Source organism: Pseudophryne corroboree, chromosome 3 (assembly GCF_028390025.1).
Source record: "Pseudophryne corroboree isolate aPseCor3 chromosome 3, aPseCor3.hap2, whole genome shotgun sequence".
NCBI classification, from domain to species: Eukaryota; Metazoa; Chordata; class Amphibia; order Anura; family Myobatrachidae; genus Pseudophryne; species Pseudophryne corroboree.
The window spans coordinates 596,813,283-596,834,102 of NC_086446.1; the positions used below are offsets into that span (position 1 = coordinate 596,813,283).

The 20,820-nt window shown below is 44.1% G+C and overlaps 1 protein-coding gene across 1 annotated transcript in view; it reads right to left on the reverse strand.

The window, feature by feature from the left end:
- MCU (mitochondrial calcium uniporter) overlaps positions 1–19,831 on the reverse strand; it is a 247,773-nt gene extending 227,942 nt beyond the window's left edge. The window contains exon 1 of the mRNA XM_063961486.1: positions 19,680–19,831. Coding sequence (XP_063817556.1) covers positions 19,680–19,790 — 111 coding nt within the window. The 5' untranslated portion in view covers positions 19,791–19,831. The remainder of the gene's footprint in view (positions 1–19,679) is intronic.
- Positions 19,832–20,820: the final 989 nt, after the last annotated feature.

Genomic DNA, 20,820 nt, shown 5'->3' on the forward strand with positions numbered 1-20,820 from the left:
TCTTGACCCTCACCATATAACTGAACCTAAGGATGACACATAAGCACATTTTACTTTAATGTAATATTTCTTTCTAAAATTCTCAATAAGAAACTTTTGACCTAGGGGCGCCGTGAACAAAATTCTGATGCTCAAGGGCGCTGTGATTAAAAAAAGTTTGGGAACCACTGCCTTATAGGGTTCCCTTGTATTTCATGCAGAGTGTACATTATAAAAATTTAAATTGCACAGATGTCTATAACAAATGAAAATGAACAGCACATGCATGAAAATCCCTTTTAAGTTTGACTGAAAGGAACAGTTCTTATCCATCTTTATTATTACAGGGAAGGATTACACAATTCTGTTTTCCGAACACAAACTCATAATGAAGATGATGTTCTGCAGCCTCAAGAGCCTGAACCGGCGTGCAGACATTTATCACATTCTGTGTGCTAGAATGACACAGATACACAGGATATTATGGAGCAGAAACTGAACTTAAGGATTTCACAGTGAAACATCCCTCATGACAGCTGTAACATTAGTAGCGAGTGCTAATTTTTAAATAAGCGTGAAGAGTTCTATGGAGTTATTAGTAGACGCACATTACTGGTACATTATTTTCCTGTGGTACATATAGGTTAAACAGCTAAACAATATTTTTTTTTTGTTAACCTTAACGTCCGGTGCGAGGCATCCGCAGGTAGAGCGCCTCAGGACAATTATAATAAACATGTCCTCCATGCTCACTGAACGCAGGACACACCTGAGATGCATCAGGATCCAATAATATAAATTAGAGATGTGCAGGTTCAGATTTACCCGCCTCTCAAAACAGCATTTTATTGGCTCTCGGATGTTACGTGTTTTGGATAGCCAATAAGAACAATCAGGATAAATCCGAACTTGTGTTAATTTGGCGATAAGAACAGAGTAGAGCCAAATCTGCACATCACTAATATAAATAAAAAGCATACAATTTTTTTATTTGGTGGCCAGAAAAAGCTACACAGATTAGACAATTTCTTTTTTCCCATCAGTCCCTGGCTCCTGTTGCAGGCTTCCAACAACCCCTTATGCCATATAACACTTTCCTTCCCATTACTTTAATCTCAGCCAATCAGCGACGCCGAGCAGTGTGCAGTACCCAAGGACAATGCCCCCTCTTGTGAGGTATGAAGACATTAGGCAGAAGGAAACGGCAGCAGCTCAAATCCAGAAAGGAATTTTTGCTCTTTTTGCCTGATTCGGACTGGTATTTTGAAGAACATTTCTATCATATAAAGACAAACCCCCATAGACAAAGAAGTTTAAAACACAATGTATGATGGGGTAAGATACTGTAGAACAAATGAAGTGGTATAATGAAGTGTATAAAGTAGATTGGATAGAAAAAATTATAATAGTACTCGTCTTGTGACATTACCAGCTTTATTACACCAGCACTCCTCACTCCAAAATGTACAGTCAGGGAAGATATTTTGGCTACAGTTAAAGTTCTCAGTACAAGTCATTTTTAAGCTACAGCACCACATAACAAAAATGTTTCAGCATAACACCCCCATTTGCTGTACAGACTACATTAGATAAAGGGACATACAAAAAATCAGTCCAAATCTTGGGGTCGATTCTATTCGGCAACTAATGAATAGCGCCGGGAATTAGCTCCCGACGCTATTCAATTCAGCAACTAGTTACGTCGGCGATGGCCCGTTCTCGCCGACAAAACAGGTTGAATTGTCGGGAGAACGGGCATTCTCCGACTTAACTCCCCGGCGCGAGGCTGATTCCCGACAGAATCAGCCTCGCGCCGGCCGCGAGGCAGCACTTTTGTCGGGTTTCTCTTCTCATCCCCCGGGGATGAGAGAAGAATTCCCGACAATTGCAGGTAATTAGTTGCTGAATTGAATAGCGTCGGGAGCTAATTCCCGGCGCTATTCATTAGTTGCCGAATAGAATCGACCCCCTTGAGTAATTCTATTCAGCTTAGGGCTTTATATTCTAGTCCTAAATAAGCTTGGCCACATCTTCCAGCCTGTAATCTATTTGCTGTGCAGTAGTGTCATGTGCGGGAATGGTGCAATATAAGCTTAGAGCTGACAGAACTCAGATTAGTGATAATAGGAAATGTACATTTTTCAATATCCTCATTATGTCTACACAGTTTAAACCATCATAAAATCCAATACACAAGTGTATAATTGCACTGCTCTGATTTTCCATTCAAACCCAATCCCACAAGGACTATTACAGCATTTCATAATGCACCCACACATCAGAGAGCATTCAGAAAGAAATACAATTTAGCACAGAGCACTGAGGAGACAGGCGGTAGTCGAGAACATGCTGCATGGAATAAATGCTGTTGTCTTTGAAAGGTTCTAGAGAAAGGTAATTGTGATCTAAAGGCAGATAAAACCGTTTAGTTTGCAGAATAAGCTCAGAAAGTGCATTTTCATGGCATTTTAGTATTATTACTCAAAGATTATACGCCTTTTCCCCTAAACACTATTGAGCACATGTAATAGAGTCCGACTTTGCCTGAGGTACGGTAGGCCAGCCAATCTCTGAAGTTTTTCTAAAAGTGGCAATCATTAACACGGGAAAACCATGCATTGTAAATGACTGTCACTTTAAAAAAAAAAAAAAAAATCAGAGTTCGGCCAGCATGCCGCACCTCTGGCAAACTCTGACCCTATTACATATGCCCCTATATCAGTAAATCCTTATATTTGTCCTCTGCAATGGCTCTAACCTGCTGGACTGATATGTATAGAAAAAAGCAAAGGCACTCCTCAAGACCAATGCGCATAGGTAGCAGAGTGGGAAAAAAAAACATTAGATGGTGAGTGAGGTGCGAACAGATTTGCAGCTGTCCGCTGACTGAGGGACATTTGTAGCACAGCGTACACATGCGATCGCACACTTGCATGGCGAATTTATACTCCCCTTGGGCGGCGACTATCTGATCACAGGACCGCAAAATTAGCAGCCCAGTGGTCAGGTCTGAATTAGATTTAGATTTGGGTGCGTTATATTTTTCTGTGCATGGTAAATACTGGCTGCTTTTGCATGTAGCCCACAAATGTCAGCTTTATTTTTTTTACACTACAATTTTAGATTTCAGTTTAAACATACCACCACCAAATCTAAATCTCTTTGCACGTTACAGCTGCCCCACCTGTAGTGACACATGGTTTTGTCCAGTTGCTTGCTTTTTTGCTTTACTTAAAACCACAAATCAGGCCCTTAGTTATAAGCACAGCCTATTTCACAAACCTTTGATTTGCATAAAAAACTTGACGCAGCAAAGAGGGGAATTAAATTAGTATCGCAGGGATGTAGCTCACAAGTTAAACACTGTTGCTATTCAACTTGACTACATTGTGTCCTGCACTTAACCCAGGAGGTTCCGTTAACCGCAATTAATGAGGGGATTTAATTGCAGGAAGCTGCATTTCCAGGGTTAAGTGTTGATTGTGATACAGTTACTGCATCTCCCCAATGCACTAGTTTACACAGATTTCTTCTTGCACCCTCAGGAGGGTGCCACGTGAGCAATAGAATATCTATGGGTACTAAACCCAGGACTTACATCTCCACAATATTAATTGAATTCCTCCAATAGATATAAATTGAGACGTGAGAAACTTACTGCATGAACATAATGTAGGATATTCGTTTTAGCTTTAGGGCAATACAGAACACCAGGGTTTTGTTTTTGTTTTTTCACAATTCTTTATTTTAAAAGGTTTTGGGTTATTTTTATTTTTTTACCGCTAGGGATACAAAATTTGGGAACACAAAAAGGGGAATGCAGTATAGATAATGATATTACATAACACAATATGCGCCAGGTGACTATATTTCTACTAATCATCCCATTTACACTGCACTGACCACCCTTGTGCAAACCTATGGTGTGCTGCTAATTTTCAGGAGTGGATTTACAGTGTGCAAATGTAAAATAACCCACAGCCACCAATTATATATCAAACAAGATAAAGTAAATAATCGGTTGTCATGGGTTACTGCACATTAGAAGTAGCTTTCATATTAACAATATCATGCTTTGCATTTATAGACCATGTAAAAGAACGTTTAAAAGTAAAAAAAAAAAAACCCATGAAGCCTAGTATGTAAAGGCAGCTCAATGATCAATAATACATCATTGGGTAAAGTGTAGAAAACCGGAGTAGGAACTATAAGGATTGTTCGACTCCAGCTTCTTGGGAAACTTTCCAAAATGCCACTATACTATGTAGACAACAATGATTAGACAATACACCACCACCTCCCCCCGGCATAAGCAAAATGGTGTGCTCCAGCAGCAGACGTGTTTGTGAAAGTATAAAATGGGTAGAAGTGCACCGATTAGATTATTTGGTTACTAAATGGCTGCTGCAAGGAGCTAAGAGTTTGGAAAGGGAAGCACCGTAGGGTACGCAATGTCATGTATTCCAGGGTGATGCTGAACTGGTATACAGAAAATTTGGTAACCGAGGTGGACAAGCCAGCTCAGGGTCCAGATCTTAACCCCATTGAGAACCTCTGGAATGAATTGGAGAGATTGGTGCCTTCTACGCCAACTCTACCTTCTTCAGTGTCACAGGTGGTGACTGTACCGAAGGCGGAATAGCAAAACATACCACCTGCTGTAGTTCAGGTAGGGTGTCTGCAGTAATCACTGCACGTGGTGCACCTACAAAAGTACTAACGTCAATAAAACCTTGTTGATCTATTTGCCGCAGGGTCCAATCGGTTTTGTGTAGTATTAGGTGCATATTTTCTAAGGTGAGAGGTTGTTGGGGGTTTTTTTGTTTTGTTTTTTTTAAGAAATGTAGATGTTACCCATAGCAACCAGATTCCACTTAACATTTATCTAACTGCTTCCAGAAGACAAAAGCTAGATTCTGATAGATTGCTATGGGCAACATCTCCACTTCTAAAAAAAAAAAAAAACCCTCACACCTTAGTAAATACACCGCTTACACTTTAATCATTGTGCAACGTGACTTTTGCGCAGGAACAACTGGTGGCCTGTCTGTCATATTTTAGTTCTGTCTGGACCAGTTAATGCAACTAAAGTCAATACACAAAACCCTAACCATTAGTACATGCCCAAAGCCAGTCTTTTCTGGGTGGACAATGAAGCACTGAAAGACTGCCAGTAGAGCACGGTGATATTAATTGGAAGATGTAACAATTAATAGCACATTCCTTAACTGCTCTGCAAACAGTAAAACTAACAAATATCAATGCAGTCTGGGCCTACCAAGCATACACAACTATTATTTAGCAGCTCATCTTCCCCAGAGACAAATCCTTAGCCATGCAGATACATACCTGACAGTGGGCAGACACTGAAGTGGAACTACTGGATAAGCATTCTGCTCTGGATAGCTCTCACAGAGAGAGGAACCCTCTAATTTAGTTACCCTGGCAGCTCAATTTTAGTTGGCTATACATTATGTGATCACTGTATGCATACATACATACATACATACATACATACAACGCAAACCAATAAGACTTTAACGCAGGGACAAAGCTTAACAAATTTATCAGATTTCTCCCCACTTTCATCTCACTGCCAAGTCCTTTTTCATATACCTGCAGCTCAGAGACACCTCTTCAATTCAGACATGGAACAACATACTGCAAACCACCATTCCCCATTATAGGCTGTTTACAGTTTACTCTAGAGCAGACATTCCCAAACAGTCCTAAAGGCACACCAACAGTGCAGGTTTTAGTGATGTCCAGGCTGCAGCACAGATGGTTAAACCAAAATAACGGAGCTACTAATTAATGCTGCTTTCACATCGCAAATGCCGGATCCTACCCGGTAAGAGAAACGTGTACTTACCGGGTGGGATCCGGCATTTGCGCTCAGTTGCTGGCTTTCCGACCCGGCAATATACCGGGTCGGTTGCCATAGCAGCGGAGGGCGCAGCAGCAGCAGGGGCGGGGGTGGAGGCGGCGCCGGGAGATGAGCTCATCTCCTGCGCAGCCTCTGCCTGTACTGTGAATGGGAGCCGTGTCGCATCGGAACGGCTCCCATTCACACTGCGCCTGACCAGGTAATAACCCTTCTTTTTTACCGGGTTGAATTACCGGGTCAGACGACCCGCTAATTCTGAAAAGGACCTTTCACATCGCACACGGACCCGTTTCGACACGGCAATATGCCGTGTCGATACCGGGTTTTTAGTGCGATGTGAAAGGGGTATAAGTAACCTGTGCTGAAGCCTGGATATCACTAAAACCTGCACTGTTATGCTGCTTTCACATCGCAAAACCTGCTTTTGAAACGGTTCATAAAACGGGTCTGAGCAGTTAAACCCCCTTCACATCGCATGTTGTAACCAGTATATTACCATTTCATTACCGTTTTGGTACCTTTCACACTGAACCCGTTTCACCCATACAAAACAGTGGTTGTCATTTTAAATGTTTATTTCCTGCTTCTGCCTGGTGAGATCACACATGGAGACAGCCTATCACCTTCTGGGGCTTGCAAATACCGTTTCAGACCCTTTCACACTGCACAATTAAACGGGTCTGAAACGGGTAGGACCCTGCTTTTTTACCGTTTCAAAATACCGGTATTTTGTAAACGGTAAATTGAAGGTGACCCTTTCACATCGCAGCTCGAACCGTTTAGGAAGCCAGTAAAAACGGCAAATTACCGGGTACAAGCTGCGGTGTGAAAGGGGTATAAGTGTGCCTTGAGGACCGTGGTTGGAATGCCTGCTCTAGAGGTTATAGGGGAAGATGTAATGAGCCCTGGAGAAAGAGAAAGGAGAGTGATACAGTGGATGGAGGGGCAGAGAGAAAAAGTGGAGTGCGATACAGTGGGGAGGAGAAAGAGCGAGTGAAAGTACCAACCAATTAGCTCCTGTCATTTTTACAACAGGATGCCTGTCTGGATGCCACCGTCTGTCTCCCGATTGTCGGCATACCGACAGCCGGGATTTCATACCCAACCCTTTCAAACACAGTCTGTAACAGGGCAGTTAGCCGATTGGCTGGTACTTTATCACTCTCCAAGGCTTAGTACATTTTCCCCCTTAGTCACAAAAGTGGATATTTATCAAAGGTTGTAGAAAGACAATGTGGAAAGAGATAAAGTACCAGCCAATCAGCTCCTAAATTCCATTTTACAAGCTGTGATTGAAAAATGACAGAAGCTGAGTGGTTGGTACTTTTTCTCTTTCGAAGCTTTGATACTTCTACCTTATTATGAGGTGGAAGGAGGATATTCATTACTCACTGACACATTGAGGACCAAGTTTGGGAACCACTGACCTAAACCATCATCTCAGTTAACGATTCTCCAGTACAATGGCCTTACCACCCCAAAAATAAAAAGGTCACTACTAAAAATACAACTTCCCCCTCCTCCTGCCAAATACTTCCACCCCAGGGAAATACTGATTTAATAGTCAGAATTAAGCCCATGAATAGGATGAACCTATATTGTTGTGGTACTGTATCCTTTACTTCCCTTTCTTTTTTCTGTACTTCTGTAAATTTCTCTGAAACATTTATATTTAATATTTTTTTTCTTTTATACTAATGTTATGGATCATTAAACATTAGGAAACATGTAATCCTCTGCGGCAGATTCAATTGTTTTGGGCATCTAAAAGGGACGCCCAAAGTGCTGAGCCCCGTGGCTACTGGGTGTCTAAATGGAACTGAATTGCTCCATTTTGTACCCCTGGTGGTAACCGCGGGGAAAAACTTATTTCTTTTCATTACCAGCATGGTGACCTGCGAATGACGCATGATGTGTAATGTCTAGCTGTAGTATTAATTATTTGTCTGATAAGGTGTCAGGTGTATGGGAAGGCGGGCAGATTTGTGTCTAGCCCATTAGGACCGTCAGCAAATGAGCCAACAGACAGGACATGGTAAAATGATGAGGTCTAAACACATTCTGGGCTTGTCCTTCTCTCAAACAAGGAGGCTGGCCTAAAAAGAGTAGGATGCAAAATCAAAGTTCAAATAATGCAAATGCGTACACAGTGTATAAAAGAAAGCAGCGTTAACAGATCATTCTGATAAAAACCATTACAAGACATGAGAAAATGCTTGATAAGTAAAGCTTAAAACTGGCAGCGGGCATGGCTAATCCTTATATTAGCATTATGACGGTAATCTTTAATCTCCAGTTTTGCTGCTATACTCCAGGAGAGTCTACATTGCTTACAGTGCATTACAGCCAGATGTTTGCAATGAACAGCTAAGCGATGAAATAAAATGTTCTGATACGGATCCTGTCTTTGCTTGTCTGGTAGTAGTAACTTAACTGATGCACAATTATGACATTCTGAATACTAGCCAGGAACACAGGAGAACCATGCTTCCACTCATTTATTTCCATTCTGACAGGTTAGGTCACCTAAAATCAGCATTAGCAACTGAAGCTTTCTCTCTCTTCCCTGGAGAACCAGGTGCTGCTCCATGCAGCAGATTTACGGCAGGATGTACTATCACTGATCGCAGGACATCGCAATGATGCGATGCCTAGGGTGCCCTGCAATCAATGATAGTCCCGAGGCGAGGGTTTGTGATTCGGGGGAGGACTGTCAGCCAGGCTATGCCGTGCCGCAAGGAGAGCTTCTTGCTGCTGGAGCAGTCGGTCATCGTGGGCTCCCTGGTGGCCCACAATTTGGCGAAGTCCTGCAGCTCAGTGCCCCCCGCACCCCGACCTCCTGAAGCATGGAGTACGGCGGCGCCCTGAGACCCCCGGCCGTCTCCCGTCATCTGCTCTTGTGCGCAGGGCAGGACCATGCCGTACCCGGTGTGCCAGCAGCATGTACACACCAGCAGCAGCCAGCTAATGCGCACACTGCCCTATGGGGGAGAAACTAGACCAGAGGTTCTCAAACTTGGTCCTCGTGGGCCCACACAGTGCATGTTTTGCAGGTCTCCTCACAGAAATCGCAAGTGAAATAATTAGCTCCACCTGTGGACCTTTTAAAATGTGTCAGTGAGTAATTAATACACCTGTGCACCTGCTGGGTTACCTGCAAAACATGCACTGTGTGGGCCCACGAGGACCGAGTTTGAGAACCTCTGAACTAGACCAATGACAGACAGAGCACGCTGTGCCAGAACTGCCCCCAGTAGCAACAGCATCTCCTGCCTCACACAGGTATGCCGGGGGGAGCGGGGGTCAGCGGAGGCGGTGGGATGCGGCGGCCGGCGGTAAGAAGCCCGTAGGCTTCTATAGGGTACTGCCATCAAAAGATGGCGATACCCTCGACGGCGAAGACACAGCAGCCAGGGGTTAGTACATATGACTATGCGGTTAACCCCCCCCCCCCCCCCCAGAATATTAGAGGTTTCACCGCATTTTCCCTTTAGTACATCTCGCCCTCAGTGACAGAGCAGAAGACTAGTCAGATGTGGTAATTACACACATGGAGGGAGATCTTTGATGTTTTTATTATTTTTAATTCTCCAACAATTACATAATTTTTGAGCTAAAATGTGCAAAGTGAGGAAAATTGGGGTACAAGGTATGGGACAGGTATATTGGGGTGCTTTGTGAGTGGGGCAAGTGTGCTTAGACTTGCAGGTGGGAGTAATCAGTCTGTTTCCACACCTTTTTTTTTTTTTAAGTCCCCTAAAATGACCCAATTTATACACTTCTACCCATTTTTATGTACCCCAGATTTACCAATTTTGCGGACAATAGCTTTTCATGAAAAAAATGTTTACATTAAAGAAAAAAAAATGCATAACAGACATTCGACCCAATTTAAGTAGCGGAAATGCTTTTACAGCGATTTTGCCGCCAATTAAAATAGCCCCTTATACTTTACACAGTACAAATCATGTGTATTTCGAGGAAAGTATACACTGTAAAACAGTAATATGTTTACATGTTATCTGTCCAAGTGGCTGTGTAATGTGAATGGGGGCAGATGGCCAGCTGTACAATACACAACACTGATAAAAAACACTTAATATTTAATGAACCCCAACTTTCAGTAAAAAAAATAAAAAAAATTCATGAAAAGTAGGATTAACAGAAGGTCATTGGGGTCAATTCAATTCGGCAATTTATGAATAGCGCCGGGAATTAGCTCCCGACGCTATTCAATTCAGCCGCTAGTTACCCGCAATTGTCGGGAATTCTTCTCTCATCCCCGGGGGATGAGAGAAGAAACCCGACAAAAGTGCTGCCTCGCGGCCGGCGCGAGGCTGATTCTGTCGGGAATCAGCCTCGCGCCGGGGAGTTAAGTCGGAGAATGCCCGTTCTCCCGACAATTCAACCTGTTTAGTCGGCGAGAACGGGACATCGCCGACTTAACTGGAGCTGAATTGAATAGCGTCGGGAGCTAATTCCCGGCGCTATTCATAAGTTGCCGAATTGAATTGACCCCATTGTGCATTCTGTTAATCAAGTCACAATGGGGTCGATTCTATTCGGCAACTAATGAATAGCGCCGGGAATTAGCTCCCGACGCTATTCAATTCAGCAACTAGTTACGTCGGCGATGGCCCGTTCTCGCCGACAAAACAGGTTGAATTGTCGGGAGAACGGGCATTCTCCGACTTAACTCCCCGGCGCGAGGCTGATTCCCGACAGAATCAGCCTCGCGCCGGCCGCGAGGCAGCACTTTTGTCGGGTTTATCTTCTCATCCCCCGGGGATGAGAGAAGAATTCCCGACAATTGCAGGTAATTAGTTGCTGAATTGAATAGCGTCGGGAGCTAATTCCCGGCGCTATTCATTAGTTGCCGAATAGAATCGACCCCAATGGAAGGTACAGAGAACTACAGACTACATCTATGACGTAAACAAGATTATGCAAACTGTTTAATATACTGTACAGATTTTATGATAGACCAATTTGCGGTATCCGTTTGGATGGTCGAGCATGTTAAGGTCGACAGTCATTAGGTCGACCACAATTGATAGACATGGACAAATGGCCGACACGTGAAAATGGTCAACAAATGAAAAGGTCGACATGGATTTTTTAAATAAAAATAAATAAAATCGATTTTTTACTTTTTCATACTTTACCATCCACGTGGACTACGACTGGAAACAGTAACCTGTGCCGAGCGCAGCGACGCGAGGCACATTGCGCGCTGTTTGCGAGCCATGCAAGGGGACACGGTACACTAATTGGGGTTTCTGGTCATGTTACGGAAAAAATGACACCAAAAACAGCTTAAAAAATCCATGTCGACCTTTACATGTGTCGACCTGTCCCGTGTCGACTATTAGTCCATGTTGACCATGTCTATGTCGACAAATAGTGGTTGACCTAATGAATGTCGATCTTAACATGGTCGACCATTCATACCAGAACCCCAAATTGCATATCAAAAACTCCAACATCCGTATTTCATTAGAGCTCTGTCAAAGATCTTAATCATTTTTGAATACAGGAGGATTTCTTAAAAGCATACTCTCAGGACACCCCACCCCCCATGCCCTACCCAGAGTTAGCCAATAATTGGTTCTTTAAAGATATGCTGAACAAGCAGGAATATGTGTACCTGAAATAGTTTTCCAAAACTGTATCTGCTATAGTATGACATTTTACAGATTATAAGCTCCCCTTAGCACCATTATATACGTTGGAATGCATTATACAACCTAGCAAAGACACATAAGGCAGGTAAGTAGGCATCAGTGGATTAAGTAGTGCAGTCTGAGTGTTAGCACCTATATAGCACACACAATTTATCATAGAACCGTACAAAATGTATCATTTTTCCAGCAACAGCATAAAGAAAATGCAATAATCAATTGACCATGGCAGGTTACAAGCCTGCACAGGACAAGGTAACTCCCGCAGACCTACAAAAGCAAAAAGGTACATATCCCTTATATAAAAGGGAGACTCATCCTACCATAGGTTTGGACAAATGTAACACCATGGGGTCAATTCAATTTGCAGACAGTTGAATAGTGCCGGGAATTAGCTCCCGGTGCTATTCAATTCTGCTCAATGTTAAGTCGGCGAATGCCCGTTCTCCCGGACTTAACAGGATGATTTGTCGGGAGAATGGGCATTCTGTGACTTAACTGCTTGGCACGATGCCGATTCCCAACAGAATCAGCATTGCACCTTCCGCGCGCCAGCACTTTTGTCGGATTCCTGTTTGCACAAACGCCGCCGCCCCCCCCCCCCCCGAAGAAATCCCGACAATTGTCACATAGCACTATTCAATTGTCGCCAAATTGAATCGACCCCCATAATGTACAAGTCAGCATCCTCTGTAATAAAAATCCAATAGGAGATTAATAAGACTTTCATTGGATTAATTGAAAATCTGGTAAGAATATGATCGCACCTACATGTGGTCATAATCCAATAAATACTGATATGTGACCTGGTAAATCATCCCCACCTCAAAACGGCCAGATCTGCTTTGTTCGCCCATCCATCTGTGTAGGGAACTCAGCCGCTGATTTGGTGACAAATGTGCAGAATAATTAATTAAGCAACAGTGCCTAAAGAGGAGGGGACCCCCTTACCCCTCAGAGAGTTCTACTGTAAAGGAAAAGCCCTTTGCACACAGGAATGGTTTGCAGGGAGTGAATTGATTAGTCATTTAAACATTACGTACTGTAATTAATGTATTGATTACTATTCAGATCATGATTTCATACCTTAAAAAGAAATAGTAAGCATTTTATAGTGTGTTCTGTCCATGGCAGGGATTACCCTTCTGCCAGTTCCAACGATGTAAAGGGAATGCTATGAGAAATGTATCTTTGCACAGGAAACAAGCATAAAAGTGTACTGATAACCTAGTTAGGATGGAATATCCAGCCCAGAACACACTAATTCTCCTCTAGAAGGGAGACAGACCTTGCATCCTAGCAACCGCCTGCTTTGGACCCTATAACAAAATACTGCTTCCTCAAGATGCTTTACACATCGCTTCATATCATAAAGAACAACTGTTTTTCTTAATTTGTGTGGCAAACCTGAATCGTTAGTTACTTAAAAATAATTAACAGCCACAGAATGCATATTGTACATAGCACATTACAAATAATTTTGATCATATGCATAAGAACTTAAGCATTTTCTACTGACAGTTATGAATCTGCCCCAAGCACACAGTCCCTGAGAGTGCATTAAGCCTTTACTGTGAATATAATGGGAAACACATGCGTTCTAAAATAGCAGGATCTGATTCACTGCAGACTGCTCTCTACACTACAAACACCCACTCACTACAGAAACCTGCAGATGAACCGGTAGCACATTATGGAAGCCATTCTCTTGATTGTGTGTTCTATAGAACCCATCTAAAAAGCAAGGGAGCGATTACATTTTTTGCACAACCAATTGAATCATCCCTTGGTCCTCAAGCACTAATGCACAGGATTGGCTGCGTTAATCAGCTTTTTCCGTGCTAAGTGCCGGGTGCGCTACTTTACACGATAAGTTCAGCCTTGAGGCTGGTCGCGCAAAACAAATGAATAGCTCCCAGACTCTTTACATGGGAGCAACAATAAATACAACGATGAAATCGCCCCCTGTAAGTAAGCCTGCACATATTGAGAATATCCCAAGATCCTGAATACATCTGTTCTTCATTGAAAGGTTTACGTTATGCAAGGCAGAGTGCGGCACCACTGAGAGCTTGTATAGTGGGCCACACCTACTCTAGCAGCCTTCATAGACTATAGTATAATGCTTTTAATAGCCTTCACCCAGCACCTATGTAGTGATAACACATGACCTGCTTCACGTAACTTGCACACACAACACTGAGGTGAGAGAAGTGTAATGTACTTCAAGTTCTCCTCCTCATTGCCAAAGTTACTTACTGCTCATACATGCCTATCAACTAACATAGGTCTGAAATCCGATAAGGAATATAACACTCCCTGTGCAGACAGACTCCTGGCAGACAAGATCACCAAGATCAGACATAGCCGTGCATCAGTAACATTCACAGTACATAGCAATAGTTTTTGGCATCTCAAAGCTTTACCATGTAAAATACAATGTCATTACCGCTTGCAGTTTGTTAAAACATACTTGGGGGGCAAAGAGGATGATCCGAGATATATGTACTCACATAACCATTTCCTAACACCAGCTTAGCTGCAATTACAGTTTCAAAAAAACAATTAAAAAAGGATAAAATGATGAAATACACAGTACAGCAAGAGGTGTCTCTGGTGCAGGTATGCAGGGAGAGGAAGTCATCAAAACAGTTCCTCGTTCCACATTTTGCTGTGGAGTTATGCAAATTTTAGCAGGCAGAAAACTGCTATAAGATCTGCCAATCCTGCCCCAATTATATAACAGATTGCAGGCATAAAGGGGGTTAATCAGGTCACATGACTAAGCGATACGACCATAACAAACCCATCGTCTCCGGCAGTGCTCACGCGAGGCATTCATGGAGCGTTGCGGCGAAAACGTTGGCGGGTCAGCTGCGTGGCGCTCGACGCAGCCGCTCTGACTGGAAAAATTGTGGCTAACCACCTGCATATGCAGCCAAGCTGCGACTGAATGGGGTCGTCCACAACTGCTGCGACCACAATGTAAGTTTCGGTCGCAGCTTGTGGTTGCCATTTAGCATACTGGGCAGCCTTGCCCTGCGATGGGCAACCCCCAGCATGTGAAAGAATGGATTGCATATTCTACTTTTTATACTGAATAACCCCCATAGCATCCCATTTGTCTTTTTATTTTGCAAAATGTATAGAAACAATGCAGACCGGTATTCCATGGAAAGCAGCAGATCTTCTCACTTCCACTTTGCGCTAAATTGCATTGATCTCTACATTGGCTGTCCTTCATGACCGTCAGGTACAATTGTTTAGTACAGTGTAAGCTATACATGCACATTCCTAGCATAAGCATCCTGGCCTGGTGTTCTGCCATATGGGGAATTCAATTTACTGATCTGAACGCAGCAAGGTGCATCGCGCCAAACTGGATACGTCCCAAAGTTTAGTCACGCAGCCTCTTATAAGGAAATAGGACCACAGAATAGGCAAATTATCAGCAAAACTCTCCTGTTAATAGGCAATTAGTATTTCCATGGGACTGTGTAAATGTAAACAATGCCTGAATGGGAAATGTTCATATCGCAACTGAAATCAAATTGGGCATAAATGTGACAATCTGTCTGATGCTCCTGATAAAAATTCAGCAAACGTGCATTAACCCACATGTCGTATTGAAGAATTCAGAGACATCTAGATCTCTACGTATGTCGCGTAAATGTAACAAGTAATTTATTTTCCAGAAATGTTATATGCTGCTTTTGACAGCATTGACGTGTTACATTCCATTTTGCAATCTCTTTATTTTAGTCAATGGAATAATCCATTCCTTAACTCACTTGAAAGTACTAAGGCCATTAATGTCTGTCACACATGAAAGAGTGGTCTAGCAGGGGGAAAGGGTACATTGGGCAGGGGCAAGAAGTACTGAAAGCCCTAGCTGCAATCAAGGCATATTCATGTAAAAGCTATTACAAACAAAATGTAGTCAAAAATGAAAGAAAGAAATATGTAACTTTCCTATATAGCGTATGTATAAATGATGCGTTTCTAACACACCCATGCTAAACATTATAATAGGACAACTACCAGCATTGCTCACCGTCATGCACAAATCAGACAGAGGCATGAAGTAAATCAGGGCCAGGCAATCCTTGGCACCTGTACCACAAGGTGACGCTTAAGGGTGTTTTTAGTGGCACTCGTGGGGTCAGTCCCACTCAAACATGCACTGTACTGCTCTACCTCCTTCCCTCACAAGAGACTCTTCGCATCCTGGACCCTCTCCAAATCGAAGAACCAAAGCATGGCCTACATACTCAGCAGAGCCTGGCACCTGGTAAGTGGACCCGCCACAGTTTTAGGGGTCTATGTATCAAAGCCTTAGAGAGAGATAAAGCGGACGGAGATAAAGTACCAACTAACTAGATCCTGTAATTTTTCAAACACAGCCTGTAACATGGCAGTTAGGAGCTGATTGGCTGGTACAGTATCTCTCTCCACAGCTTAGTAAATATACCCCAATTATCCCTAATGGGCCCTAAACACTGGCAGATAACACTGAAAGATATGAACGCTCACTCGTTCATATCATTCAGTGTGTAGGGACCAACGATGAACAATGCGCCCCCTCGCGCTCATTCATCGTTGGTGCTGGATCGCTTATGCATGTAGGCCAATATGGACAATCTCGTCCATATTAGCATGCATTGCTATGGAGCCGGGTGAAGGGGGGAGTGAAGAAACTTCACTCCCCCCTCCACCGTCGGGCACTTCGGTGGAACATCGCCGTGTGTGTAGGGCCCTTAGGTTCTGCTCAGTCAAACAACAGCGCAAAATTCAGAAGTATGTCCTAATACCTAGGCAACAAACTATCAACATAACTATCTTTAAATCAAAAAGGACAGGATAGTCACTAACAGTTTTAGTACACGTGTTAGTTTTAGAAATGTTTGTATACGTTGTAATTGTGGTGGCACCTTTTTTGGCTTGTAATGTTGAACGTCTGGCACCAGAACTATTGCCTACCCTGCAGTAAACCATGAAATGACTAAATAAATAATCTAGCCATTGCCAGAATGAAATGTTGCCAAATCAACCACACAACCTACTTCAGGGTGAGGTCCACTTTATAAACCAATTACTGGAGCCACACCTATTCACTCCTATTATTGTGCAGTGAACCACATCTTATGGTAAATGAGGGTAGCTCAACACATGTTATTGGGATTTTTAATAAATAAATTGGAAAGGAGAAAAACTGAAATTCATTGTGCTCTTCAACTCTACTTCAAAAGCGCAAACATGAAGACGTATGGAGCCTATGAAGGCCAAAAATGTTTAGAGGATCCCAGTCAATTAAGAAAAATTTCTTACATATTTTCTGCAACCTTTGGACACCACCTATGCCGGGTACTGCTGGATCCAGCCTACTGATCAAATAAGCTGTACATAATCTTACTAGCATTTTGGATTACCTCATTCAGCATAGCTCAAAAGACCGATGCCAGGACAGACGGCTGACATCCCAAAGGTATCTGTGTGGGTATTAGGGTTAGGGACAACCAGTCCCTCCTACCCACCCCAATGTCTAGGGGGGATGGAGAGTTAGAGTGGTGGGGGGTGGAGTGTTAGTGCACTTGTCGGGATTCTCTGTTTCAGGATGCTGGGGTTGGTCATGTGAACGCCGGCATATCACACTACACCCGTCTGAGTGCATAAAAACCACTACGCACACCCGGGTGTGATACGTTATACCAGCGGACTGGATGCCACGCTACAGGATCTATTCCCACTCTATGGGTGTCGTGGACCCCCATAAGTGGGAAGAGCCCTGTTGGCGGCATTTCGGCGTCGGTATCCTGAACGGCAGGATCCTGACAGCTGGCATTTTAACTACATCCCAAAACACCCATATTGAATGACCTATGCAGGCCTATACTTGGCTGGAGGAAGGACCAATCACTTCAGGGGTTTTTTTAGATGTTGTATTTAACAACATGGGTCTCAGGTTATCACCAGTTCAAACCCTTTCACCCTGAACCCGTGTCTGCCCTGCATGCCACTGTAGAAACTCCCTTGAGCTGGGAGTTACACAACCAAATGACGGCTATGATAGGTAATCCAGGTTGAATAACCCGGGTTGTACCATTCACACTGCAGCCATCCCGATCAGTCCTGGGAATAACACTGCTCGCTACCAGAACCTGGGTTGATCCTTTCACACTGAGCCAGGACCCAGGTCGTCCCGGCAATATCCTGGGTTTTTCGCTTAGTGTGAAAGGGATATCAAAGACACATTTTAAAAAAGGTCCACAGGTGGATCTAATTATTTCTATTATAACATTGTGAAGAGACCTGAAAAACATGGACTGTTTGGGGTCCCGAGAACATAGTTTGAGAATCTATGCACTAGGAAATAACGCAAAAGCAAGTAGGCCAATACGTAGAGCACTAGAAAATGGCACCCCAAATGGAATGATCTCTAAACTGAAACAAGTGTATATATGTACATAACAAAAAGCAAGAACACATTAATTAACAGACTGATGACAGCTAGGCCTTTCTAACCATCCTGTACAGTGATACATTCAATTTCCGGTCCACAATAGCCAACAGCTCCATAAGCAACATTGGTCTGCTACTCCGCTACCAAAAGTTCCCCCCAAAAATTCCATCTTAAACACTTATGTTTTATTAATGATCTGCTTCCTACCAAAAATAGCTCTGAAATGTACATCTGGCAGAGTGCAGACAGAGACGTGCCAAAAGAGGACATTGCAAGCACAGGTCCCCTCATCCGGACAACGCTACATTACTGTACGGGCAGAGATCCGTCTCTACCACCTCTTCAGGGCAGTGTCACAGCCACATAACACCCCACAACTCCATCTACAGCAAACATTTAAACAGTGTTTAGAAAATATTCTTCGTATGGAGAGGATTACTACAATGTATTCATTACTCTAATGAACATTAACAAAACAGAATTGACCGAGATAAACAGTATTAAAATGACTGATATGGTGCCACCACTATTAAAAAAGATTCTGAAAACTATTAATAATTATGATCACCTTGAGAGTTACACCAAAGACACATACACAATGTAGTTAAGGATTTAAGTGTACATTCCAAAAATGTAAATATGTCAAATAGTAAGTGTGAGGAGAGCCCAAACACACTGCACACTATGCACCAATATGCTTTGTTCCCAGCTATGAGGAAATCCTGCACAGAAAATGAGATGACGAAACAGCACTAGAGCCCTCATATTGTGTCATTGCTTAATTCAGAACCATGCACACAGACAAACTGAAAAGCAATACACTTATTTGCAGACTGAGCCACACAATAAATAAATCTTGATAGAAGATTCCAAAAATATACAGCATTGCTTCCTCATATCAGAGAGACACAATTAGTGTATTAGTGCATATTTACACCAGCTTCCATATAGGTGTGTTATAAATGGGCATTAAATAGCACACCCCATATTATATATATATATATATATATATATATATATCCATCCTCACAGAGACACACAGGGCAGCAGTGTGCCTCATGTAATAACTGCAGAGGGCATTGTACAGTAGTGGGACCAGTTGCTGGCCAGCATATGATACCGCAGGAGAATCCCTTGTAGGGAAGGAATAAGGTGTATTCCCATCTCCAGTGATGCATGCGTGTCCTCCTCCTCCTTCCACTACACCCTCCATCCAGTCACACTACAGAGTCACTCCATTGTGGGCTGAGGAGCAGGCACTGCAGCAATCTCACACATCAGGACACTGTATAAAGTTTGTGGCGGCGGCAGTGCCTGACGCTCGGAGCAGGGCAGTGCCCACCTGGTTAGCGGGCGGCTTTCCCAGTCTATGCCCACGTAGTGCGGCCACTGCACAGCTCCTGCGACCGGGGCACTGCAGAGAAGGGGTGCCAGCGATGGGTGCCTTGCAGCAAGGGAGGCTCCCGCTCCAGCCTGCGCCCACCCACACTGGCAGGTAGGCTGCTGGGAGAATGACAGCAGCAGAGCCGAGACTGATGCAGCCGCAGCGCTAGCCCAGGGTTCCCCGGACACCCCGCCCCGGCCGCCTCCCTATCTGTCCTGACACAGCCTCACACACTTTCCTCCCTTCCATGCCCGGGCACAGCCTGCCGCAGAGCGGCCCGTCACTCACCGTCCTGTGAGGCCGGTGCCTGCTGACTCCGAGTCCGGGTACGCAAGCTGTCAGCCGCCCGCTGCTCCTGCTGAGCAACAGCAGCCAAGATCTACCTGCCGACGCCGCCATCTCTCAACTGGAAGCGCTCCGGACCAGGGCGCGCAGCGGCGCTCGCTGGGCGTGGCTAAAACACGCCGCTCAAAAGTGCCACATCCAATGGGAAGGAAGCATTGAGGAAGGAGGTGTGTCTACGAAGCCAGTGCACCGCCCCGACCTGCTAGGTTTCCGGGACTGTAGTGAGGTGGGCGGAGCCTTCGGAATGTCAGTCACCTATATGGCCCGCCCACACAGGCTAATTTGTCTGGAGCTGTCAGTGAGCCTGTAGTAGTTATTATAATAAGCCGGGGTCCTCCTGAGTTTGTGCAGAGCTCAGCAGCGGGGATTGCAGGCTGACAGTGCCCCATGTAGAATTCAAAGTTTCGCTTGAACTCCAGTGTACATAAATACACCACGCAGCAGAGGCTCACTGCACTCATGCCTTGCATTGCTGGGAATTGCTTTCCCATGCTCCATACTTGGGAACAAATGCTTTCTTGATGCTCAGGGAGACTTAGGGGGTAATTCAGACGACCTGATCGCTGGGTAGCGATTTTTGCACTGCTGTGATCAGATAGTCGTGGCCTACAGTGTATTTTAGATGTGCAAGTGTGCGAACGCATGTGTAACAGCTGTACGAACAGATCTTGGTGGTCATTCCGAGTTGATCGCTAGCTGCATTTGTTCGCAGCGCAGCGATCAGGCTAAAAAACTGCAGTTCTGTGCATGCGTATGCGGTGCAATGCGCACGCGCGACGTACGGGCACAACGAACGATGCAGTTATGCACAGGCTCTAGCGATGAATTTCATTTGCACTGCTTGCCGCAGAGTGATTGACATGAAGTGGGCGTTTCTAGGTGGCAACTGACCGTTTTCAGGGAGTGTTCGGAAAAACGCAGGCGTGCCAAGGATAGCGCAGGGGTGGCTGGGCGAACGCTGGGCGGGTGTGTGACGTCAAATCCGGAAATGAATAGTCTGAAGTGATCGCAAGCGCTGAGTAGGTTTTGAGCTACTCTGAAACGACACAAACAATTTTGCAGGCGCTCTGTGATACAACCGTGC